Here is a 26516-nt window from a genome sequence, read left to right on the forward strand (position 1 = left end):
TACACCTTCTAATATCTCCAAAACCCACGCACATCATCACTTACTTGCTTTCTTAAACACCATGAGATTGTACCACACTCTTCTTTCTCATGAAGATACCAAGGTAGGATGGAAAATAGAAGTGATTTTCTCGAGGTCACTTAATGAGTCAGTCTTGGAAAGGGATTAGAATTTAGACTGATCCTATCTGTGTCAAAAGGTCACTATGATCAACTACAAGAACACCAAAAAGGTAACCGTAGCTTCTGCAAGGAGGCACCAATTGAGATAAACAGCTCACCTTTAATTTCACTTGAAAATAAGTCCTAGCACCTGATTTTCATTTAGTTAGCAGATTATTATCAACTAAGCACTATTATTCCACACCTGATACCATGCACTTCATATTTGTAAGAGAAAAGAGTCATAAAAGAGCTAGCTCTAACTGATTAGATTGCTTTGTTGACAAGGCAGCACAGCAACTTGATGATAACTGTTTTTAAATCAAATTTCTCCAAAAAGTGAAAGAGCAGACAAAGCTAAAAAGGAAAAGTGCTGAGAAGTGTGCCACATGTTCGCATGCTGTTCTTAAAGCAGCTGGGGTTCATCTAGCCTGAGAACATGCTCCTCTGGATTCAAGGTGGACTCCTTTGCTTCCCCTGCCACACACACACACACACACACACACACACACACACACACTCGTAATATATGTATAGTTTTCAGGCTCCACTTGGAATGTACTTCCTCCAGATACAATTTCTTGACCCTCATGGTTGGGTCAGGAGCTTATCTGGAGCAACACTTGTAATATTTTACTGTAACTGCCTCCTTGAGAGGAAGGATCACGCTGTCTTGTTCATTGTGGTGCCCTCAAGAGTCTGGGCAGACATTAAATACCTTTTGTGAAAAGGATGTTAATGGAAATTATATGTTGGCAAGGTCAAGAGGTAAGAAGCTTACTCAGAGATCTAGCTAGATGAAGTGGCAATGAAAGAAACTGGTTCGACGGTTTGGCACCTACTGCATAAAAGTCTACTAGGTGGGCCTTGCTATTTAAACACATTGAGGGACAATCATACATGCTGCAGCACGGATGGACCTCAAAAGTACGATGTTCAGTGAAAGAAGCCAGTCATAAAGAACCAGATAGTGTATGATTCCATTTATATGAAATGTCCACAATAGGCAAATCTATATAACAGAAAACAGATTAGTGCCCAGTGCTAGAGAGGTGGAAGTTCTGGGGAGTGGTTGCTAATGGGTACAGTTTCTTTTTTTGGTAGAAAAAGGATCTGATGCCAGGACCGGTTTGGCTCAATGGATAGAGCGTCGGCTTGGGGACTGAAGGGTCCCGGGTTCGATTCTGGTCAAGGGCATGTACCTTGGTTGCGGGCATATCCCCAGTAGGGGGTGTGCAAGAGGCAGCTGATCGATGACTCTCTCTCATCAATGACTCTCTCTCATCGATGTTTCTAACTATCTCTCTCTCCCTTCCTCTCTGTATAAAATCAATAAAATATATATAAAGAAAAAAAAGAAAGAAAAAGGTTCTGAAATTAAATGCAGTGGTGATTGTACAACTCTGTGCCTATACTAAGAATCACTGAAATATACATTTTAAGTAGGTGAATTAAATGTTATGTGAATTCTATCTCAAGAAAGCCAATTTAGGAATCTAAAAATTAAATCGAGTATCTGAAAGCACTTTTCATACACTAAAAATATTTTACTAAATTAAAAATACCTAACTAAAAACATTTGATTAATAATAGCTCTCATGATTTACAAGGCAGATATGACTCATAATAATGCATATGTTCGATGTTACCTAACAACTGTTACTGGGGTGGATAAAGAGAGAAACAATTTTCACAGCCACAAAATGTTACTAAGAGAGGGTGAGAGAATACAGAGAACTCATTTCAACCCAATACAGAGAAAATAACTGAAATACACGTATGAATAATGGTGAGCACGTCAAACAGATGGCTCAGTGATGATCATTCAGGAAACACTGGGCCACCCAGGAAGTGAAGAGGTAACGCAAAAATTAGTACCAACTGACTTCATGGCTTTTGACAAAATTCCTACTTGGCTTGTACCAAGCACGATGCATTCATAGTGGCTTCAGCTTAATTCTACTTCTAAAGTAAATGGGTATTTTACAGAAATACCTTATGGGGAGTTTTATCACCAAGTTTATGTTGTGGTGTACACAGGCATACTTTGCAGATATTGCCGGATCAGTTCTAGAGCACTGTATAATAAAGTGAGTATCGCAATAAAGAAGTCATTATCTTTTTGCCAGTGGAGGGTCATGCCTTCAATTTGTAAAAAATGCAACATCTGAGAAGTGCAATAAAGTGAAGCTCAATAAAACGAGGCATGCCTGTAACACCATTATCACTGTCAACCAACAGAGAAGATGGTGATCACACAGTAAGAGAGAATTCAGACTTCTTGGTAAAAAGCTGCTGGCTACATAATGTCCTAGAGCAAGGGGGTTGGCAAAGTTTTTCTGTCTAAGCTCAGATGGTAAATGTTTCAGATTTTGAAAACAACGCGGTAAAATCAAAGCTTTTATGTAGGACTTGAAGAAACAATGAAAATGTAAAAACCATTCTTAGCTTTGGGTTTGGCATACAGCCTACAGCCAACTGACCCTGGTTCTAAAGGTTGTAAGTTTTTAAGTGCAATAACCATACGGTTAGCTTCTAAATCAGGACTCTCTCTCAAACTCCCTGAAAGCCAGAACTCAGATGCCCAATGGGATAATAATAACTAATATTTGACAGATCTTTCTGGTATATAAAGTAATTATTAAAAAAACTATTATATAGTGTAAGGATCTCTCTGGCAACCCAGGGTTGATCTCTTAACTACAAATTCCTTGCCTTTTCATTTTCATATCCTGCCACATTTCTGCTGTGAGTATATGGGTTTCTACAATGTGACTAGCAAAAGAGGCAAACATGTGCTGAGAAGCTGTGGAGACTCATGAAACAACTACTGCTCAGATGGTCATTTTTCTATGTGATTCTAAGGACTGCTCTGGTGGTCAAATGCGCAGAGACTCTGCAAAGCTTGACTGTGTCCATTTACTATCACTCAGTGAGTAAGCAGGTGCCACCTCATCACCATAAATGTCTTGAAAACACTGGGAATCCTCAGCATCTTCCAACTGGTCTTCTTTCTCCAGTATCATCTTTTCAACTGATCGTTCAGATTATGGTCAAAGTAATCTTTCTTAGAAAGAAATCTAACTCTCTTGCATAAAAGGTTTCAGTGACTTACTAGTTTTTGCAGGACAAAGGGAAAAAGAACTTTCAGTGTGGCATAAGAACCCTACGTCCTGACCTTGGCTTTCTCCCCAGCCTCATCTTTCTCTGCCTCTTCCTTAAGAAAACCCTGAGCTTAGTCAAATGTCCTTCCCATGCTGTGTCTGAAGCCCCTGTGCTTTTCCCTCAAGGTTCCCTGGGCCTGAAATGCCTACCACAACGTGGGCCTTTTCAGGATTCCCCTCAACCACACAGGGCTTCGCCGAGTCCCTCAGGGACAGCTAGAGGTCTCTTTTTGCTGTATACAAATGCCCAGAGAAACCTAGCACTGAGTACTGACTCATCTGCCTTCCCCTGGTGGCTGCAAACTGCCTGAAGGTCAGGGCAGTGTCACTCTCTCAGGCTGTACAATGAAGCAGAACTAAGAGAGACATAAATAAGTAAAACACACAGCTCCTGTCCTTCAAGAGGTCATATATTACTTGATGAATGAATAAAACACAAACTCTGCAAAGTTATGTAACAGTCCCGGCAATGGAAAAATAACCCGCAGCTGCTGCAAATACCCAAATGACTCTGAGATGTCGCCAACCATGGAGCCAGTAACCCAGTAAGTGAAAGAGGACTGACTCTGAGAGCAAGGAGCTGTTGAGAGCAGCGTTAAAATATATCAACACACTGCCCCACATGAATTTACAGAAAAATGGGAGAACTAGGGGTGTGAACAGAAATGAGAAACAGAAGTAAGAAACTCAGATTTTGTCACCATGAGTTCATGAGACAATCACCCGAGAGCTCCTGGATAGTTAACTACTGTGTTCAGAAAGATCACATCACTGTGCTTGAGGATGAACTTAAGCACCCTGCACGCTACCCTGTCAGCACTCTGCCCTCAAGCTCTGGATGAAGCAAGATCTATGGAGTCTCACACTGTTCATTGCCTGTTAGAGCCATGCACTTTGTACTAAAGTATATAATACCAAGCATATTAAAAATATTTTCAGTGATGCAACACCATTGTTGACTTTAAAGAACGTAAAAGTGACTACACATAGCTGATCAGAAGAGAAGTCGTGCTTTTTCTTGCTCCACTTCCATACCATTACTTCTTAATGTGTTGTATTTCCACTGACACTCACCTTCAAAAGTTTACCAACTCTTGCCCTGGCTGGTGTTGCTCAGTTGATTGGAATGTCATCTCATGCACCAGAAGTTGTGGGTTTTATTCCTGGTCAGGAATAAACATGCCTAGGTTGTGGGTTTATCCCCAGTTGGACAGATACAGGAGGCACCCAAAGGATTTTTCTCACTCACATTGATGTTTCTCTCTCTATCTCTCTCTCTCTCCCTTTCGAAAATCAATCAAAAAAATTTTTTTAAGTGAACCAATTTTCACTGATTCTACCAGTCTTTTCCTAGTCATTGTCTCATCTTGTTTTTGTTTTTTTTGTTTTTTTTGTGGGGGTAGAGTGGCATCTGAATTTGTTGAACACTCATTCTTCCACTCTTCCTGAGACATTTGACTCTCTAGGCTCCCTTGCCACTGAACTTCCTGGTTTTCTCCTACCCTGCCTCCCCAGAATTCCTTTTCTTCCTCCTCTTAGTACTCTCTAAGGCTGTCTCTTAGTACGTGTCTCAGGCTGTCTTTAACATTTCACTTTATACTTGTTCTCTCAAAGGATATCTATATACTTTCCAGCCCTGTATGTTTACCTATATTCAGCTGGCCTCAGTACATTAATTCTGTAAATATTTATTGTACACACAGTCATTAATTCCTCAAATATGTGAGTTCCTACTATGTGCCAGGCATTGTTCACATACTGGCAGTACAAAGCAAAGTCTCCAACCACCCCAGGACACACTACTGGTCACGAGGCAGGAAGAGTGAGTGCCATGAAAGAGACACCCAGGGGCTGTAAGAACAGAGAGAAACAGATCTGACTGGAAGACTGGAGAAGGCTTCCCAGACAAGGTGATATTTGATGTGAATACTGAAAAGTGAACAGGAGTTAGGCAAGCAAAAATTGTGTGTGTGTGTGTGTGTGTGTGTGTGTGTGTGTGTGTAATGGGGAAGTTGGGATGAGGAAGTTTGTTTTAGACAAAGAAAAGGGCAGATGTGATGGCAAGGAGTGACAAAAAAAGAGCTACAAAAAACTGCAAATAGTTGGCACAGTTGGGCCAGAGATGTGGCTAAAAGGAAGGAAGGGGGAGAGACCAAGATGGCAACATAGGTAAACCCCTGAACTACTGCCTCACACAACAATTTCAAAACTACAACTAAAAGATAAAATGGACATCATCCAGAACCACAGGAAGGCTGGCTGAGTGGAAACTCTACAACTAGAAGGAAAGAGAAAAGCACACCGAGACTCACAGAAGCTGCAGAAGGCAGAGGTACGGAGGCACGCACGAAGAGGGCTGGCAACTGAGTACGTGGCTGGCTTTCTCAAGTGGGAGGGACACAAAAGCTCCTGACTGCTCTGAACTCCAGTTCTGGGCAAGACTTTGGGAATCCAGACTCACTTGAGGAGAAACACTCTTGCTGCTCCTCTCCTCTGGGATAATTTGCTTCATTCTCTCTGCCCATCCAAATCCTGCCCATCCTTCTAGTCCTAGAAACCTCTTTTCAGGATATGGTCCCACTGAGGGTGCTTTTCTTGGATATCTTCTTGCTCTGGGTATTCCGATCAATATTTCAGTGTTCTCAGATGCTTATCCAATTCAAGTATATCTGCCCCACCTTCCTGAAGTGAAGAAAAGGACATGTTTTTCACTCTTTTGTGCCCACACAGTACCCGCCAGTCTTGGTCAGAGTCTCAAGTATCAACCGACAGACTGGCTGTGACACCAGAGCCAAGTGAGGACCACAGGAGGTGGGTGACAGAAAGTGAGAAGCACCTTCCAGACTGAGAGATGAAATATGACAGAAAGCAGTAAAAAGAAATAGAAATACATTGAAACAACACTTTAGCATTACTTTAGAATGCTTAAAATTACAAACTGCAGACAGATTAATCTTATGTAAGTAATTAGTAACTGTAAGACTTTCTGATCAAATAAAGTCTCAGGGTTCTATGAAAAACATCTGAAAATCAGCAGTATTTATTAATTAATTATTTTATCCTCACTCGAGGAAAAGCAAGAGTGAGAGTGAGAGCTAGGGCAAGAGCGAGAGAAAGATGGGAGGGGAAGAGAGAGAGAGAAAGAGAGGGAGAGGGAAAAAGAGAGGGAGAGGGAGAGGGAGAGGGAGAGAAGAGAGAGAGAGAGAGAGAGAGAGAGAGAGAGAGAGAGAGAGAGAGAGAGATCAACTGGTTGCCTCCCACATGCACCTGACCAGGGACTGAACCCAAAACCTAGGTATGTGTCCTGACCTGGACTCAACCTCAAACCTTCTGTGTATAGGACAACGCTCTAACCAACTGATCCACTAGGCAGGGCTGAGAATCAACAGTTTATAAACAAATAACAGAATTTGAGGTTGCTTACAATAAAAGATACAAGAACATTAAAAACATAGAGAGATATTTTAAAAAACATATAGAAGATGGAAACAGAAGTTCTAACTTTGGGTTAAACCGTTAATTTGATTGAACATTAAAATAAACTTGACACTGAGTTTTTTGCCAGCCAAAGCAATAAAAGAAAGAAAAGAAAATTACCAAGGAGCTCTCCTAACTGAAAGGCAGCCTAATGAAGCATCAGGGGCAGAGGCCTTGTGGTTGGGACGCACTGAGTCCCAATCCTGCACTCCCATCGCCAGGTGTGTGTTCCTGGGCAAGCCAGCACCCCAATCCTTGGAGACACAAAGGAACTAACTATTATATCTCAAGGCCGATGTTTGGGAATAAATGAGGAAGGACCGAAGAAACAGTGTGCTCTTCACTCTCAGTAGACCAGTCAATGTCAATAAAGCCTCTGGCAAGAAGGAGTCCAGGTGTAGGACTCTGAACCCCAGACCTGGTGGGGGCAAGACCCACCTTGGAAACTGGAGGAGCCTGCCAAGCAGAGGGCAGAGCCACAGACCAGGGGGCATCCCTGCAGAGTTGTCTGACCCCTATGCACTCTCCAGAGATTTTGGTCTGATTTATTTGCTCTATTTCATGGATTACTGGGCTGTACAACCTAGGCAGATTCTGTGGCATTCAAAGGGTCTGTGGTGGGGAAAGACACTGTGGAATTTGCAGCAAGCCATAAGGGGAAAACCATGGGTTAGATCCTGGAGCAGGGGTGTGCAGAGAATGATACACTTTTGAAAACCTGCTACTAGATCCTGGGGACAGGGTGTGCTTGATCCTGGGCATAAAATAAGCATGTGGGCAGAAGTATGAGTCCTACCAAGGTCAGATGGACCCAAAGAAATCCATCCTCAGATGGGAGTGGCACAGGTGAGCTGCAGAGGGAGGTATGCCAAACTATCATGTCAATCACCTCTGTTGCACCAAAACCTCTTCCTCAGTTCACACCTCCTGCATGGGGGTGGGGTCCTTGTGACCAAGTGACAGAGAGGAAAATGGTCAAATTTGGTTCATAGAAGGGTTCGCTCAGTAGACAAGTGAAAGCTGAAAATGGACTGCGGCCGGCACTACAGCTCCACTCAGGGTGATTTTGAAAGTGATGAGGGGAATCCTCCCAATGGACAGAGTATTTATTTGGTCATCCACTTGAGTGGAAAGAGAAGTAGTCTGAGGTAATGACAGATATGGATTCACTGGACATGGTAAATGACTTGGTTGATTGTTCAGGGGACTTGAAGGCGGCAAACCTGAGGAAGAGGCATGTGGACCTGGCTAAAGGAATGCACATGAAGCATGACATCTGTATGAGTGGTTAATGTCTATCATGGATGTGCAGTACAGAAGAGAAGGAACGAACTACTCAGCTATGGACAATGGCCAGCCATCGGCCACCCCAGTGAACAGAGAACCATGGTGGCAGTGGCGGAAGCTCTGCACAGGCCCCACTCTCTAAGGAAAATTAGCTACAGACAGCAGCAGAGACCAATGCTGAGCCCAGTACACCACCATCCCTCAGAGAATGAGCACCACTATCTGTGCGTTTGCAGAATGCTTGCTCTACTGACCAGGGTGCTAAATCACATCAGACCACAAGGCCCTCTTACAGCGAAATGGATGCAGCAGTGGCAAGACTGTGGAATATAAAAACCATCTCGCGTACCATACGACTAAGGAACTGCCAGCTTGCCACACCAGTGAGACAGCCATTTGAATGTGTCAGTGAAATAGCAACTTGGAGATGACCCTACAAGATGGCACTCCAGGCTCTAGCATGCAGTATAAACCCTAAAAACCCTGCTAGGTCCCCAACAGTAAGAGCACGCGGGTCTTGGAAATAAGGACTGGAAGGAGAAGTGACCCTGAGTACCCGCTCTCTCAGTGCCCTGTTTGGAGAATCTGGCTTCTTATCCCTGGCTCCTTAGGTTTACAGAGCTTGGCCCACAGGAAGGGAGCCCTTCCATCAGGAGAAAAAGCAAGAATGCTATTACATTTTAAGTTACAGCTGTTAACCAGTTATTTCAGTCTCTTGTGCCAAATACCAGCAGGTAAGAAAAGAAGTCATTATCCTGGTAGCAGTCATTAACCCTGATCATCAAGAAAAGGTGTGGCTAGGGGCACAAAAACGGGAGGGAAGACTATGTGCGGCACCCCGGTGATACACTAGGGTGTCTGTTGTTACTTAATCCCTGGCTCAGTTTTACAGTAATTGGACAAGGGCAGCAGACCCAGACTGAGAAGGGCCTTTTGACCACAAACTCAGATCCCATAGGGTATGTGTGGGTATGTGTCACTTTCAGCAACTAAGCCTTCCAGCCAAGAGTGAGGGGACTCTCCAATGAACAGTAGAGGAATGAGTTGATGATCAGTGTGATCATGAGACCTGCTGAGGCAGAAGGGGATGTAGTTTATCTTATTAACCTTCCTCTTGCAGTTTTCTCCAGGAAAGAGTGCCTCTGGAATCTTGGAAGAGCTACTTCAAGAACTTACCAAGAAGACCCGAGAAGCACATGGGGTGGGTGCTGTGGTCTGCTGCCCAGATCCCCCACCTCCTTCACAACTAAAGTGCTCAATCTTCCTGCTGCTTGGGGTGCTAGAATGCCACAGTTCTCAAGGGACATGCCCCCTGGGGATGGTGTGCATCCCAGGAGAGCCAGCCAGCCCAAGGTCTGCAATCTGCACCCAATGACTGGTTGGTGGAGGTTTAGTTTCAGCTCCTGTCTGAATTTGAGACAACCTGTAGGGGCTCTCCCAACTCCACAGCTTTCCATAAAATTATCTCAGGCCCTTTTTGTAATTGTTCAAATTTCACCTCTGTCCTCACCACCCCTGCCCAAGAGATTCCAATCTTGATAGTGTTCTCGATAAACTTCATGCATAAAAATTATGCCTGGGGACTCCAATCTGAGAAATACCACTTTCCTGCCTTGTTCATGAGCACAAGAGCCATAGCTATCTAAAGGGGGAGCTCCTCCCAGATATTCTCAAGGTAGCTCAGGGTATATTCCCCCAAATCTACTCTTCTGATGATGGTGAAATGGTGCTGTCACCGATCTATCCTGTTATCTAAACAAGAAATCTATGCACTAAACAAGAATCATATGGTACTTTGTTCTCTCCTTCATAGCTCTAGGTTCATTCTACCTGGAATATATTTATATTCACCACTACTCAGTTTTTCAGACACTGATCATTCCAAGTTCTCATACTTTTCATTCTTCTCTGTTTCCTTGAAGGATCTACCTTTTCCTGCTAAATATAAGACTTAGTCTATAGCCTATGTTCACCTTGGATGTAATTTTCTTACAAACTCACTTAGCACCTTGCTTTCATCTCTCAACCCTACAAAGTTGACTCCATGATCTACACCTCCAGCTTTGACCTAAGAGAGATGACTGAGTTCCATATTTAACGACATCATGGGTATCTTTATTGTTCCAGATTCATCAAATTCAAATACATCTGTAGGGAATAACCTTCACTTCCCTTTCACCTGTAGACTCAGCCAATTGATAAGGGACTCCCTTCTTCCTACCCCAGACATGAACTCTGAGACCTACATCTCCAGTGGGACACCAGGAGTGTCACAACTCACTTCACTTCTGTAGACCACCACCTACATCTCACACCCAAGGAAGGAGACAGGGAGATGGTAAGTGAGAAGACAATCCTCTCTCATATCCCAGAGGACAAAGAAGACAGGGACAAGAAATAAAGAGCCCAGCATACTGTATCATAGAAGTGTCAAAGAAAGATCAGCTTTGAAGTTTGAGCCTGACAGAGAGTGTGGGGTAAAAGAAGGCTTGCAGTTGTGAGTACATGAAACACAGGATTCACTCTTATATTATTATTTATTAATTATTGTATTATTTCCCATACAAACAACTATCAACCTATGTTTGCCTCACCCTGAATAGTATCCCTTAAAAGGGAAGTGTGGTATCGGACTGCTTGAATATAGCAGTTTATTGTAGACAGTGCACAATATTTCCTGATGATTGATGACTAGGCTAAGAAAACACAGCATTTATTTGATTAATTCATGAGTTGTTCCCTTGAAAAATTTCTTACCTTCACAGTTTCTCTATTTCAACCAAAGAAAATTAAGAAGTTTTATATTTGCTTTTCACTCTAGAGCACATGATAATAAGCATTTTAACAGGAAGACACTGTGGCTTTTACAAGATTTTAAAAACAGATAAATATCATGTCTTGTTAACTAGGTTGGTGTTTCTCTAAGAAATAGTGCTTATCTAAATAGAAGCGGAACAAGAATGTCCAGTTTGACCAGTCTTTTGGCTTCTATTTACTCTTTCACCTTAAAAAATAACAAACACATCACTAAGTATAGGCACTAACAGAGACCTACATTTTATTTGGAAACTTGTCAAATACCTACACTGCAATGCACAGGAATAAAATGAAGTCTCTACCACACATACAGTCACAGAGAAGAAGTTTACTTAGGCCATTGAGTATTTCTGAATTTTTAATGATTATTATTATGCTTACCTGCTGCTGTCTTTGTCGCCTCGCTTGTGCAAACTGCGAAAGCATCAGTTGCCGATCGAGCAGTTCCATTCTTTGCTGCCTCTGGATGTCTACTGTGGCCCCCATTCCGACTCTGGCTTCGGTGGTAGGTTCTGAAGATGAGAAGATGGGCTCAAGCGTCCAAGAACAGAACTTTGCCATCCAGCTTGGGATGTACAGCACTTGATGGACTTGTAGTATTTTGCTGTTGTAGCAGATACCGGAAATCTAAAAGAAAAAAGTCCAACTGAATTGTTTAAGTGTAATAAAAATTGAAAGAACACATTTAACATAGAAATCAATAACCACAAAATACTCCAGATGGTATTTTTCTTCATTTTAGCAGTTAGGTGATAACCAAAACTCCTTCCAAGTTGCAGAATAGCTGTACAAATAACAAATAATTTCATTTGCTCAGTAAACAAGTTTATTTATTTATTTATTTATTTAATACTCAAAGTACAGGTGAAATGTTTTTAAAACAATGTTTTCATTTTTTTTAAAAGCCACAAAAGATCTGATTATCAAAATACTTTCACACTAACTCTGCGGTTACTCTTATTGGCATATGGCCATCAGAGTGAGATATTGGCAGAAAACAACTTTGATGATCAATGATGTGACCTAGCCATATAATAAACTTATCAGAAAATAAAGGCAATGTAAAATACATAGTGTTTTAATACAATTTTCTGTTGATCTTTAAAAATCCTTGCCAATAGTTTGCAATTAACAATCCTATTTGCAAACAAATCTATTTTCATCTTTAAGGTAATATATGTGGCAAAAGAAGTCTAAAGATGGTCTATGGTTTTCTAGGTGAAAATGAGAGTATGGCTATTCCTTTGTAAAATTTTCAATTTTGTAAATTTGATTCTTAGATAAGAAGTTATTCATACCAAAGTAGAGCATATTCGACAACTTTCTGTCTAGAGAAAAGTACATTTTAATGTTTTATTAATGAAATTAATTAATTAGGAAAGAATTTATTGAGCATTTGCAATACATCAGGCATTGTTCTAGATACTTAGAATACAGCTAAAGACAAGATCAAGGTCCAAATCTTATAGAGTTAATAGTCATCAATTTGGAGAACAGAAAGTAAACAAGCAAATACACAAAACAATTCCAAGCAAGCTCAATGTAGGAAAGAGAAGAAAGTGACTTGGAGCAAGGACTTTTTTTAGGTAGGGTGGTCAGCAAAGCTTCGGAGGAAGTGACATTTGAGTGGAGTTCTAAGGATAATGGGGTAACAGTCATTTGAAGAATCAGAAGAAAACCATTTCAGTCAACAAAACAATAAATGCAATGCAGGAATGAGTTTAGAAGAATTTATTAGAAATCTTAGTGGAGATATCAAATGAGTAGCTGAATATACAAATCTGGAACTCAAGAGAAAAATTTGGGAGTCACTGGTATCTGATGGCATTAAAAGCAATGAGAACCTATAACAGAAGAGAAAAGAGGCCCTGGCTAAGTGGCTTGGTTGGAACATTGTGCATATATCAAAAGGTTGCACATGCCTAGTTAGGGCACATGCCTAGGTTGCAGGTTTGATCCCTGGTAGGAGTGTGTATGGGCAGCCCCCCACTGATGTTTCTCTCTCTTTATTTCTCTCTCTTTCTAAATCAATAAAAACATATCCTCAGGTGACGACTGAAAAAGGAAAAAGAAGAGAGGACTTCACCTTGAATCCAGGATACACCAATATTTTGAGGATGAACAGAGTAGGAGAAGCCAGTAAAGAACCTAAGAAGAAACAGAAGGAAAACTAGGACAGTTTAGTATCAATGAAACTAAAAGAACAGTGTTTTAAGATGGGAATACTGGTTCTCTATGTTTATTTTTTATTTATTTATTTATTTTTAAAAATATATTTTATTGATTTTTTACAGAGAGGAAGGGAGAGAGATAGAGAGTTAGAAACATCGATGAGAGAGAGTCATCGATCAGCTGCCTCTTGCACACCCCCTACTGGGGATATGCCTGCAACCAATGTACATGCCCCTGACCAGAATTGAACCCGGGACCCTTCAATCCCCAAGCTGACGCTCTATCCATTGAGCCAAACCGGTTTTGGCTTTTTAAAAAAATATATATTTTATTAGTTATCTATGTTTAATGCAGCTCAGAGTTCAAGTGAGACAGAGAGGAAAAGGACAATTGCATTTGGCAAAATGGAAGCTTTGATGACCTTGTTAGAACACTTTTGGTGCAGTGATGGGAGCAGAGGACACACTGGAGTACTCTAAAGAGTGACTGCAGAGGACTTTTGGTTTCAAATCATATCCATGCCACTTATCTCAAAAAATGGTACAAAACAACGAAGAAATCGAAAACAGAAACAAACTTTACATTTGATGAAACTAAAAAGCATCTGTAATTCTGACCCACATTAACAAAATGGAAAACACATTGTGTAATTGGAAACCACTTATTATATGGGAAGAAGGGTAAATACAAATGCCAGCAAGAGGATCCCCTGGAACTCAGACAAGGCTCAGGCATTAGAGGCACCAGGTACTATGGAAGGCCAGAGCGAAGTGGAGGGTTAACGCTGTAAGAAGCAACCCCAATTCCTCCCCACACTCAGCACAGTCCATATCTACCCTCTGTTTCCTCTACAGCAAGAACATAAAACCTCTGAGGAGGGTAGAGCAGGCCCAGAGTCTAGGGCTCTGGGGAGGTCTAGGGCTCTCCACAGGTGAAATTCCATAACAACAACTATAAAATACTTAGGAATAAATCTAACAAAAATATGTAAGGCCTTCATAGAGAAAACTATAAAACCTTGTGAGACATTAAAAACACACAAAACAACCCTATTCTAGAAATAAATATAAGAATCACATCCATGAATGGGAAGGAGCAAAATTGTTAAAATACCAATTTTCATCAAATTAATATGTAAATTCAATATAATTTTAAAAAATTAACAGAGTTTTTATTGGTGTTATTGGAATTTAAATGCCAATCCTAAAATTCATATGGGATATTTAAAGATTAAATTATTAAAAACATACTGCTGTGAGAAAGAAGCCACAAATGAAGATTGCATTCCCCCTCTGAAGTGAATGGATCTGAACTATATATCGAGTGGGAAAACCATGAAGTCAAGCATGAAGGTAACTACATGTTCCAGGAGAGCTGCCATGGGAGGGATGGCCCTTGGGGGCGGGAAGTTCTTTGATCCTGTGTGGGATTACATGGTGTGTTCACTTTATAGTGATTTGCTTGGTTTCATGACACTTGTAGTTTATGAACATTTTGGTATGGATTACATACTACAATAAAAATATTTAAAAATAAGAAATAAAAGATATAGAAGAGCCAAGTTAAGTTTAAAGAAGCATAATAAGGCCTATTAGATTTCAAGATACGCTATAAAGTTTAAGTACTTAAAGTAGTGTGGGCTCTCTGTAGAGCTACTCAAATAGACCTAAAGGGGAAGAAAACAGAAGCAGACTCTTAAGTACAAGGGCTCTTGGTATACAGCAGAAATGGGTAAACCAGAGGGAAAAGAATACACGAGCTATACATAAGGATAAAAACAAGGCTCCCTTCCTGACACCATACAGGTCAACTCCCAATGGATTAGGGACACAAATACAGCGTAATTTACAAAACTGTAAATGTTTCTGCACAAAACAGGAGGAACATCTTCTTGGCAATGGGATGGGGAAGGATTTTTAAATAAAACACAGAAAGCACAAACTAAAAAAGAAATTATGCTTTTATTTACTTTATAATTTAAAAGCTACAGTATGTCAAACATTACCATAAATAAAGTAAAAAGACAAGTAAGAGTCTGGGAAAAGGCACTCAGAATTTCTTTAGTCTACAAAGGTAGTGTATACTCTGTTCATTTATAAGAAAAAGACAATCAACCCAATTTAAAAAGAAGACAAAATGTCAATTCCAGTAGAGGAAACTCAAGTGGCCAACAAATACATGAAAACATGTTTGTTCTCAGCCGTTTTTAGGGAAATACAATATAAAATGATTAATGTTAAATATAACAATATACAACATGTCAGTAAATAATGTTTGGTGAGGATGAGAACTGAGAACTCACACAGTCCTCGGGGAAGGGAGTGGTACAGCCACTGGAGAGCAACTTGACAACACAGTCCTCCCTCTGCTCCTGCAGGAGGACTGGGTCCAGGACCCCTGCGAACTGAAAAATCTGAGAATGCTCAAGTCCCCCAGAAAAAATGGTGTAGGATTGGCACATAACCTATATTTGCAAACAGGCCATCTTGGGTATGCCTACACATCATTTCATTCTTGTGGATTCAGTGTAATGTGGCAAATTCAACTTTAGATTTTCAGAACATTCTAAGACCTCCTTTCCTCCCTCCCTCCCTCCCTCCCTCCCTCCCTCCCTCCCTCCCTCCCTCCCTCCCTCCCTCCTTTTTCTCCCTCCTTCCCTCCCTCCCTTCCCTCATTCTCTCCTCCTTCTTTTTCCCCTCTCTCTCTCTCTCTCTCTCTCTCTCTCTCTCTCTCTCTCTCTCTCTCTCTCTCTCATCTTCTCTTCTCTTCTCTTCTCTTCTCTTCTCTTCTCTTCTCTCTCTCTCTGTCTCTGTCTCTTTTATTTATTTATATTTTTGATCTGTGGTTGGTTAGATCTGCAGATGCAAAACCCATGGACACAGAGGGCTGAGGGCAGACTGTACCTAGTAGAGCTGGAAGTATGCTGGGAATATTCAACTGCAATGCTATCTGTAACAGCTAAGAAACGGAAATGTGTCCCCAGTAGAGAAATGGCTAAACAGTAGTTTAGTCATCTAATGGAAGACTAAATAGGACTTAAAATAAATAAACTCAGTGTACATGTACTAATAAATTTTTAGAAAGGTACCATCCTATACAATAAAAGGGTGTTATGCAAATTGACCCTAACAGCAGAACAACCGCTCAACTAATCACTATGAGGCGCACTGACCATCTCTTGGTTCCTCCCCCAGGCCAGCAGGCTCTGATTGCCCAATAATGAACAGGGAACAGAGGGTGGGGTGTGGCAGGGGGCGGGGCCGCTGCAGGCAGCCAGGGAAGATGGCCCTGATCGCAAGTGCCAAGAGTTGATACTATATTACTTCAAGTAAAATATATTGTAAGGATATAATTCCATTTAACTGATGTGCTATTTTATCTTACATATTATACTTATAATAAATCCAACAATACAGCGCTATTTTTTGCTTTATGCAATTATGTCTTTTAAATAAATTAGAAAAAAAATAACTAAAAGCATGTTGCTTGTACTTACAGAGTTCACAATTTAGCCCTGGCCAGTGTACACCAAAAGGTGGTGGGTTTGATTCCTGGTCAGGATGTAAGCAGGAAGCAACCAATTGTTGTCTCTCTTTCTCTCTCTCTCTCTCTCTCTCTCTCTCTCCCTTCCTCTCTCAATTTTAAAAAAAGAGTTCACAGTTTAGTAGAGATTCTTAATTTTATTTTTGGGGAAAGGGGAGGTTGGTTATAGATTTCCTCAAGAAACTAAAGACTAAAAATTGTCCCTTCCCTGCCCATATCTACCCCTGTCCCCACCATCATCTGTATGCTTACAAAATGTGCATTCAATTTTAGTCAGACGATATCCTATGAAGAATTAGAATATCGTATCCAGTAATAAACAAATACATTTCTGCAAGTTCTGGCAGGGATAAAACAGGGCTTTTGTGCTTATTTGCTTACATTTTGATTCTAAAAGCTGCTTCCTATTTGAATGTACACTCTGGAAGGGGAAGAATTTTGGTTGGTTTTTATCACTATTTGGCCTCTGTGCCAGCAGAACAGCACCTGGCACATATTAACTCCCCCATGTGTATTTGCTGGGAGAACGGCAAGTGAATAAATGCTCCATAAAGACAAATATGTTATCTTAGGTATTTTAAAGGGAAACAGGAAAGTTGCCAGTAGACATACTTTTTTTATCCTAAGTTTGTACTTTCCCATATGACAAAAAGGTAGCGTTCACGTGTCTATGCCTCTGGTACCCCGGCAGGACTTCAAGTTGTGAAATAAATGAACTGCTATTGTAAAATGTTTTAGGTACTCACAAAGTATCGAAGTAGAAAAAGCTTAAAGAGTTTAGCTTTCCATAAATATTTAATAATCACACCACCTATTCAATGAGAAGATGGGATAAGAATAAGAATATTAAATTTAACCTATTATATATCTCACTAATACCAAAAGCTTCGAGATAGCATCAATTACCATATACTACCTTACATTTACATATTACTTTTTACTTTCATTTCTATTATTTCATAAACTCTTCTCACAGTGGGAGTTCTGAATGAGAGTTTTCTAGAAACTCAAAGTTTGTGAAAAAAGAGGCTTTAAATATAGACCATCTGCTCCGATTTGCATGTCATGCAAGGAGGAGCTCTCACCAAGGGGGTCTGGCAGGCCTTCAATGCTGGGAAGCCCAGGATCCAGCTGAGAGGCAGGACAAGGGAAAAAGCAGTGGCAGTGGACGGTGATAGGCAGGAGTCAGGCTCAGGACAACGAGACACAATGAAAAGGAACAAGTGGCGTGTGCCAGGGAAGGCCAGCTAGCCCTGGAATCAGAACATCTAGCAGCAGGGATCAGGAACCCCCCCCTAAGAAAGTGGGTCCAGAGGGCGGGCAACCAGGACTAGAAAGTGTCATGCGCCATGTGCAATTGAAAGCCTAGGCCAAAGAGCCAGTCCACGGCTCTGGGTTAGAGCTAGGCGCTCCCCATAAGCCAACAGGAGAAGCCATTACCTCCCAAATCTCACTGAGAATGTAAAACAACAGGGAATTGTTTTCATTTAGGCCATTAATAAAAGTGGGCATTACACACTTACTCCAGATTATCAGTCCTTCTAGACAGGGAATCATGAAATATGGCTCATCAGGCAAACAAAGAATTTAACTTGCTGGGTAGAAAACATGCAAAACACCCTTAATTATAGACAGTAAACCTCACTGTCCTATCATCTTGTTCAGTTCTAGTGTGAAACCACAGCAAGCAAAGATGAGAAATCATGACCTGACAATGACTCCAGGTGTTTGTTGATCTCTTTCTCCAGCCAAGTGTGGCTGAACAAAAGCCACAGAGCGAACTGCACTGCCAGGGTCCTTGAGTGCCATGGCTCCAGCATTCAAGAAACTGATCATCTAATGGCCTTTTAGGACAAACACAAGCGGTTGTTTTCCCAAGGGGCAAAGTAATGCCTTCTCAAGACAGGGAGGAGCCAAGAGAATAAATGGCCCCTCACACCTGGACTCTTTTATACAGATTTCATTTGCACTCAAGTCCTGGGGAAACTATATCTACTGAGGCCTCATTTATTTATTCAACACATACTTACTGAACATCTAGTATGTGCCAGGTTGTGTTCTAAACACCCTTTGGAATACATTTAATGAAAGAATGCCAAAGGTAATTAAGCTCCATCTTTTAAGTTTAAAGCAATTTGTGGGCATATTTTAAAGTAATCACAATGGCAATCCTTCCCAACTGATCTATAGTTTCAATGCAATCACAAGCAAAGTTTTAACTGGTATTTTTTTTCCTTTTCTGAAGAAATTACAAGCTGATTTTAAAATGCACATGGAGCCCTAGCCAGTTTGGCTCAGTGGATAGAGCGTCAGCCTGCAGACTGAAGGGTCCCAGGTTCAATTCCAGCCAAGGGCACATGCCTGGGTTGCGGGCTCAATCACTAGTAGGGGGCATGCAGGAGGCAGCCGATCAATGATTCTCTCTGATCATTGATGTTTCTCTCTCTCTCCCCATTTTCCTTCCTCTCTGAAATCAATATAGAAAATAAAAACTCATATGGAAAGTTAATGTCCCTAAAATAGCTAAACCAGTTTTTAAAAAGAGGAACAAAGTTAGAAGACACCTGAAGACTTGCCATAAAGCAAAAGTACTCACGACAGTATGATTCTGGTATTAGGATAGGCATGTAAGTCACTAGGATAGAAAAGAAAGTCAAGAAACGGATCCACAGTGACCAACTGACTTTCAACACAAGTGCCCAGGTAACACCACGGTGATAAAACAACTGGTTATCGGTATGGAAAAATAAATCTTAACCCTTACCTAACAAGAGGTACTCTCAAATAGGATCTTAGACATAACATAACAGCTAAAACTATTAAATTCTAGAGGAAAATATAAGATAAAATCTCTGTGATGCTTGATTAGTAAAATTTTCTTAAGACTCAAAAGTACAAACTGTTTAAAAAACTGAAACCCTGAATTAATCAAAATTAAAAACTTTACTCACTGAAAGACATATTTAAGGAAACAAACAGGCAAGCTGCTTACTGGGATAAAATTTTTACAAAATATATTCACAAAGGGCTTATATTCAGAATATAAAGAGTTCTCTTAACTCAATTAGAAGACAAATGAAACCCAATGAACAAGTGGGTAGAAGATGTGAACAAGTACTTCACAAGAGAGAGATACAAATGATCAGTAGGCACATGAAAACATATTCAATATCACTAATCACTAGAAAAATTAAAATTAAAATAATAAGATACCATTACATGCCAACCAAAGTTGACAATGCCAAGTGTTGGCAAGGCTGTGGAGCAATTGGAACTCTCATGTATGGTGGTGTAGATGCAAAATGGTATAATCACTTTGTAAAATAATATGGTAGTACCTTATGATGTTAAACATAGATTATCATATGACCTAGCAATTCTTCTCCTAGTTACCCAAGAGAAGGTAAAGCATATGTCTACATAAATGTGTGTACAGATATCATAGCAGCCTTATTTATAAAAACTCAAACCTGGAAGTAACCCAAATGTTCATCAACTGGTGAATGGATAAACAAGTTGTGGTGCAACCATACCATAAATTAATACTTACAATAACAAGGAATGATGTATTAATAAAACACAGATTAATCTTACAAACATCATCTTAAGTGGAAGAAGAAAAACACGAAAAACTTCATACTATAAAATTCCAATTATATGAAATTGTGACATAAAGAAGATCAGGGTTACGTGGGGAGGGCTGTTGGGGGAGAGGACAGAGAGCAAAAGGAATAAAAAAAAATGTTCAGGGTGAGGGGACAGTTTTCTATCCTGATGTGGTGGTGGTTACACAACTGTATAAAATTATAAAAATCCATCAAACTGTACCCTCAAAATTGGTGAATTTTATTGTACGTAAATAAAACTTTCATAAACAGAAAACATTTTTTTTTTCATAAAAAAGTGAATGTGAAGATTTAGAAAGATCTGGACATTTCTAGACACATAAATCTTTTAAATCCTATAAAAGAGGCAAGATTTTAGCAGATTAAAAACAATCTTTAGCAATAAAAACTTTTGATACCTTGAAAACATTTCCAGCTAACATAAACTAACATGAGAAGACTTTTTGATAAACTATGTTACTGTTTATAAATAACGAGTATACTCCAAAGAACATGTATTTATTTTACCACAGACCTTGCCTATATATTATTATCAAGATACCAGAGAAATATCAACACAATCAGCCCCAAAGAGAAAAAAACATTGGACACTTCCATTTAAAAAAAAAAATCAGTTTAAAGAGATTAGTTCAAGGGGTTCCCTCTCGGTAGGAGAACAATATGAAGACCCCAGGGAAATGCTCTATGATGCAATTTACATGATGATCTACCAGTAACCATCTAAAACTAAAAAGGATGGCTGTTTTCCTGACAACCTCTTTCCTCTCTTTATTTCTTTTTCCTTTGACCAGCAGCACTACTGAACTAGCTAAATATATTTTAATTACCCTTTAAACTTTCTCAAAGCCATTCTTTATTTTCTTATACACGACAATGAGAGAAACACAGATGAGTTTGTTGAAGATAAGGTTTGAGCTGCATCTTTAATCCCTTAGAAGGAGGACCAGTTAAATATCTTGATGAACTTAGGAGAGAAAGTATAGCTAAAAGTAGAGGCTGCCAATGGGACAAAGTTTTCCTGGATATTGGTTGGCCCACAAAATTCATAGGGAAAGCTGCAGAAAGCTGTCATTGACATGTGTCCTTCAGCATCTCTGCGTGCTTTTAAAATTTCTTCATATCCAGGATCTCGCTCCAGAATCCTGTCTCCATTGATCATCAACAGGGCTTCCTCTCACTGATTTAGCAAAGGGAAGACCTAAGAACAGCTTTGTACATAAGTGTCATGAGGTTGAAGCAGACATGGATGAGAGCCTTGAAAAGTGCACTGGACCAGGAGGAGAGCACCTGGCCTTTGGTCCTGGCTCTATCACCTACCAGTTGTGCAACCTGATTTTTAAAATGGGAAGTCCCAGTGCTCCACCTCTGTAGAGATGAGTCAAGAACCTAGTAAGACAGCACATGTTGAAAGAATCCTGACAACCATGAAGTATCACAGTGTTTTATAAAACAGAGATTATCTTGATAATATTGAATTTTGAAACTCAACAATTATATACAAATGTAGACAAAATGCCAGACATTGTGTTAGGCACTAGGGATTATAAGAAATTATGTCTAATTCCAAAACTGGAGGACAGGGCTTACTCAGGAAAAACTTCAAAGTTGAGATTTAAATGATTATGATTTTTTTTCTCTAGAAAAAAAGGGAACTAATGATGAAAGAAGGAATAGAGTTGAAAGAAACTGCATGTGGCTCTGCAAAGCTTTCTCTTAAAAGCATAGACACTAAAGCTAGGGAATCTGCATTTGAATCGTGTCTCCACTACTTATCATCTTATATTCTTGGCAAATTATTTAATTAAGTTCTCTGTGCCCAGTTTCTTCATCTATAAAATGGGGATAACAATCCCTACATCATCAGCCTTTTATGAGAACTAATTAAGATATTTGTAAAGTGCTTAGAAAAGAGCTATATTAGTCGGCTTTTTCTAGGTTATATTGTATAATAAATTATCCCAAATTTCAGTAGCTTATCACAAAGATTTATTTCTATTGAGGGATCCAGTAGAGGGGAGCATCAAATATTTTGGATAAACAGAATTATTTGAAAAAATAACAATCCATCACAAATGCCTGGTATGTAGTGTGTTTGTTAAAGAATGTAGTTGCACAATGGCACAGAATCCTATTTACTTGGGAACAGTAAAATATTCAAGGTCACTAAATTACATGTATGGTAGACAGAGATGAGAGGTAGCTGAAGAGGCAACATTTAGAAAGATTTTGCAAGGAGGCTAGGTTTTTGACTACAGGTTGAAGATATGTTGCAGTAATAAAAGTGTTTATGGCTACATTTTATAAGGCACTTCTGTGTCAGTTTTATTAAGACATTGGTGTAACTTCATTTGTTTTCAATGAACATTAAAAATTAACATCTACTAGTCACTCCCTTCCTTTGTAATCACAGTCTAATAAAACACTCCTTGTCAGCCCTGGATTGAGTTGCAATTGCCTTGATAAGGCAGAGGACAGGTTTCTCTCAGTAGGCCAGTAGGGGAAGGGACATGGAGAAGAAGGAAGGGGCAGGTAGACAGAAGGTATGAGTGAATCAATGTTCTGATAAGCACTTGATTCAGTGTTGTTATATACTATTTTAGTTACAAGAAGGTGAAAGCAATCTTTAAATATGAATGTCTTCTAATATTTTCACAAGCTCAACCAACCTCACAACTCTAAAGAGCCTTGAATTCCTTCTTCAGCATCTGTCCTCATTTTTAATGAACTTCTAGAAATAATCTCAACCCCCAAAATTCAACCGAAATCCCTGGGCATCAGATGTGTTATCTGACCTGCTACACTGTACCCTTCTTTAGTCAACCAGGAGAAGAGATGTAAGGAAAGAAAGAATAAGTAACAGAAGAAAAGCACGAAGAGAAAGACATGAAAAGGGAAGGCACAGAGGACCTAACATCCCATTCTCATTCACCAAGGAAGCTTCAAAACTTACTCCAAAGTAGTTCAGATTTTCACAGATTATGCTAGTCCTTAATGTGATACCATCACTTGGAAAGCCAATCAACATAAGGTTCTGTTTGGTGCTTTTTCTTTTACAGATACCACAGGACAATGTTCTATTTTTGTGTGTAAAACTACTGGGGGCGGGGTTGGGGGATAAACAGAAAAGCAAATCACAGTCTACCTATGAGCCATTCTGACTCCTTCAAAATTGCTCATTTTCCCCTTCTCCTTCTCTGACTTACAAACCCTAGTAAGACTTTATAATCTTGTACCATCACAAAGTTTTTTATTGGTAAAGCTTGAAAGATCCCTACTACCTACATAAAAAATATATATATAAATTCAGACCACTAAGTAATCTGGTATCAATCTATGTTTCAAATTTTATTTGGTAGGACAGACTTTTTTCACACTAAGGTTACTTAATTAAAGAAAATAAAATTCTGGAATAGTGTACAAAACAGGTACAAACACAGGAAATGGGCAGAATGTAAAGTGATATATTGAAGGTGAGAAGCCTGGAGTCTGAGAAATATAGGCTAGTTTGTTAATTCACTCAAATAGCTTGAAAGAAAACTGAATGATGAGAAATATGTGAATTGTAAGAGAAGAAAATCTGCAGAAGCAGGCCCTTTCTGTTTTAATCATGCCAGAACCAACTCAGACTTCAGCTTTTAAGAATTAGGGTACATCCCAGTGGTAATGACTCACTATTATGATTCATAAAAAATGGAAGAAAATGAAGAAGTGCAGACATATGGATGACCCAAAGTCTCACTGCAGAACCACAAACAGAGCTTATTTATAAACTTCAATAAGTAAGAATTGTTTTCTCAAAGGAAAAAAGTATTAATGTGTAACAAGATTAGTGACAATGAAATATATAAAAGAGCACCTATATCTTTGAAGGTCTCTCACCAAAGACATTAATAACAGTTAAACATCATGGTGAGAATATGAGGAAAGTAGATGTACAGTAACGTTTTTAAATTTCTTGCTTAAACTGAAATATTTCACTTGGTTGCTACAGCCAAACTTTCTAATCACAATTTTGTAACGTTTCATGAAAACATTAGTATTTTAAATATTAAATGTTGGTATTAAAAACCAGAATTGCCAATGAGTGCAACATAAAAACAATGTAACATAAAAACATGTTGTCAGTGATAAATGTGAATAATCTCAAAGTAATCTTTAAGCAAAACTGAACGCCCTTACCCTTTCCTAAGAAAGGTAGCAGCTGGAATCTCTGCTGGAGTGACAGCTGTCCTAGGCAAACTAATTACCGCCCCTGGTAAGTTAACCACTATTCCCCCCTCTCAACACAGGAACAAATTTTAGTTCTTTTCCTTTCTGTGATACCACTGAAGACAGAGTGTTGGATTACACCTAGTAAAATATGACACTGATGCAATTTATCAACCTCCTCCTCTTTTAATCAGCGGGGCATTTTAAAGTTATATATTCAGAAATACTTATGATCATTTAAGAATAACTGACACAAGGAGCAAGAAAAACTAGCTTAACCCAAATAATCCACCAACAACTAAAGAAAATAAGCTAAATTCAAAGCTGGCAGCTTTCCAGAAAACATGAATAAAGTTTTTGGTTTCTATAACAGCAGATAACATATGACTTACGTTTTACACAAATGTCTTTTTTTTTAAAGCTCTTTCTCTCTCTCTCTCAAAAACAAACAAACAAACAAACAAACAAAAACCCCACATAATTGCCAGATTGAAATAAAATTACTTCCTTAACACAGTATGTTAAGAGAATTATTGGCTATAATGCTAAAAGGAGAAATTCCATCAACAGGTTTTCTAACATTCTCCCTAAACATTAAATACCATCTGTGCATTTCTTTTTAGTAAGAATTTTATTTTATTTTTAGTATTTATTTAGCATTAAAACCAAAAAAAGGGAAGTCACTTGATATACATGGGGAGAAGAGAAGTCACGTTGAGCAACAGACATATGGAACAAGCCATGGCTTTGTGAATCTTAGACTTTGATCCTATAATCAGTGGTGTGTAAACCAAATATTCACAAATAATTTTAATATCCTTTATAATTATCCTTATCTAAAGTATAGCATATTATACTAAATATTTCATAATAAAGTGTGGTTTTATTAAAAAAAGTAAGAAATATCCATTAAGTTCAAAACAAGCACTGATATTGATATATGGTACATCATGAAGAAAAACTGGGTATGATTTTTTTCACTAATATTAATCACTTGAAATAAACATAGTATCATCTGATTATGGTGGAATTAACAAGGCTGATATGAGGATTTATCAGATTTGTGTTCATGGTGAGAGGCCAATAACACTGGCTGAATTAATTACTGTAAAAATTAAAAATTCATTTGGCTCAGAAGTGTTTATTAATAATGGGATTATTTAAGTGCTAAATTTATCTGGAAATTATATTCCAAATACTGTGCAATTCTATATATTCTTCTGAAACAAGGGAATTTTATGTTAAAAATTTGTTAAACTTCTGATTTAAAAAAATTAAAACAGCACTTATTACCAGTTAAGCATGTGTACTGAAAAAAACCTGTGCCTTCACATATTTTAGATTTTAAAAAGATTAAAAGAGATGAAAAATGCAACTGCCAATTTTAGAGTACTGAATATCACAAAATGAAACTATCTGAGGTGTCAGCAAGCTCAATTTAAAACCAGGAGTCTGAAAACAGAATTAAAGAAAGACAATGAGATGTCTTAAAACGGAATCATATAATGAGTTATTAAAGAAGTATTTGGACAATGAAAGCAAATCAATCAATAGTAAATTAACATGATGAAATAGTATATATGTTACTTCACAAATTCTTGTTCGTTTTAGAAAAATATCCAAAACAGGAGTGAAACCATCACTGCTAAGAGAAACAAAATGTATCATGAACAAAATAGTAAATTCTCATGCTGTTTTAATGATGAAGGTGATGAGCTATTTCCACAGGCTAATAAGTAGCTGCCAATCAAGCTAGTAGCTCAAGTGGAATGACATTAGACTAGGGGGAGTCTGGCAATTGTGCCCATGGATTCAATCTGATGCCAGGCTGTCTCCAAGTCATCAAAAGTCTTAAGAATACCAGGTGGCTCAGATGGTTCAAAGACCTCACAGTGGAGTTCAGTGCTGTGATACTAAAGCAAATCAGGTATCTTATGGAGAGGGAAACAAAGTGACTTCAATACCCAGAATTTTGGCTGGAAGATGTGGGGAATGAAGGATTAAGTGTATATAAAAAGAATAAACACAAAGGAATAACACACAGAATAAAGGAGAGAAGT

At 39.0% G+C, this 26516-nt stretch overlaps 1 protein-coding gene across 2 annotated transcripts in view; it reads right to left on the bottom strand.

Annotated features, from left to right (window-relative positions):
* The window catches only part of UBAC2 (UBA domain containing 2), a 161900-nt gene that overhangs the window by 29173 nt on the left and 106211 nt on the right, over nucleotides 1–26516 (bottom strand). For both annotated transcript variants that reach the window (XM_084880289.1, XM_084880288.1), the window contains one exon: nucleotides 11288–11533. In XM_084880289.1, the coding sequence (XP_084736415.1) occupies nucleotides 11288–11533 (246 nt within the window). The remainder of the gene's footprint in view (nucleotides 1–11287; nucleotides 11534–26516) is intronic.

The sequence above is a fragment of the Pipistrellus hanaki genome (genome assembly GCF_964339955.1).
Source record: "Pipistrellus hanaki genome assembly, chromosome: 3".
Lineage (NCBI taxonomy): Eukaryota > Metazoa > Chordata > Mammalia > Chiroptera > Vespertilionidae > Pipistrellus > Pipistrellus hanaki.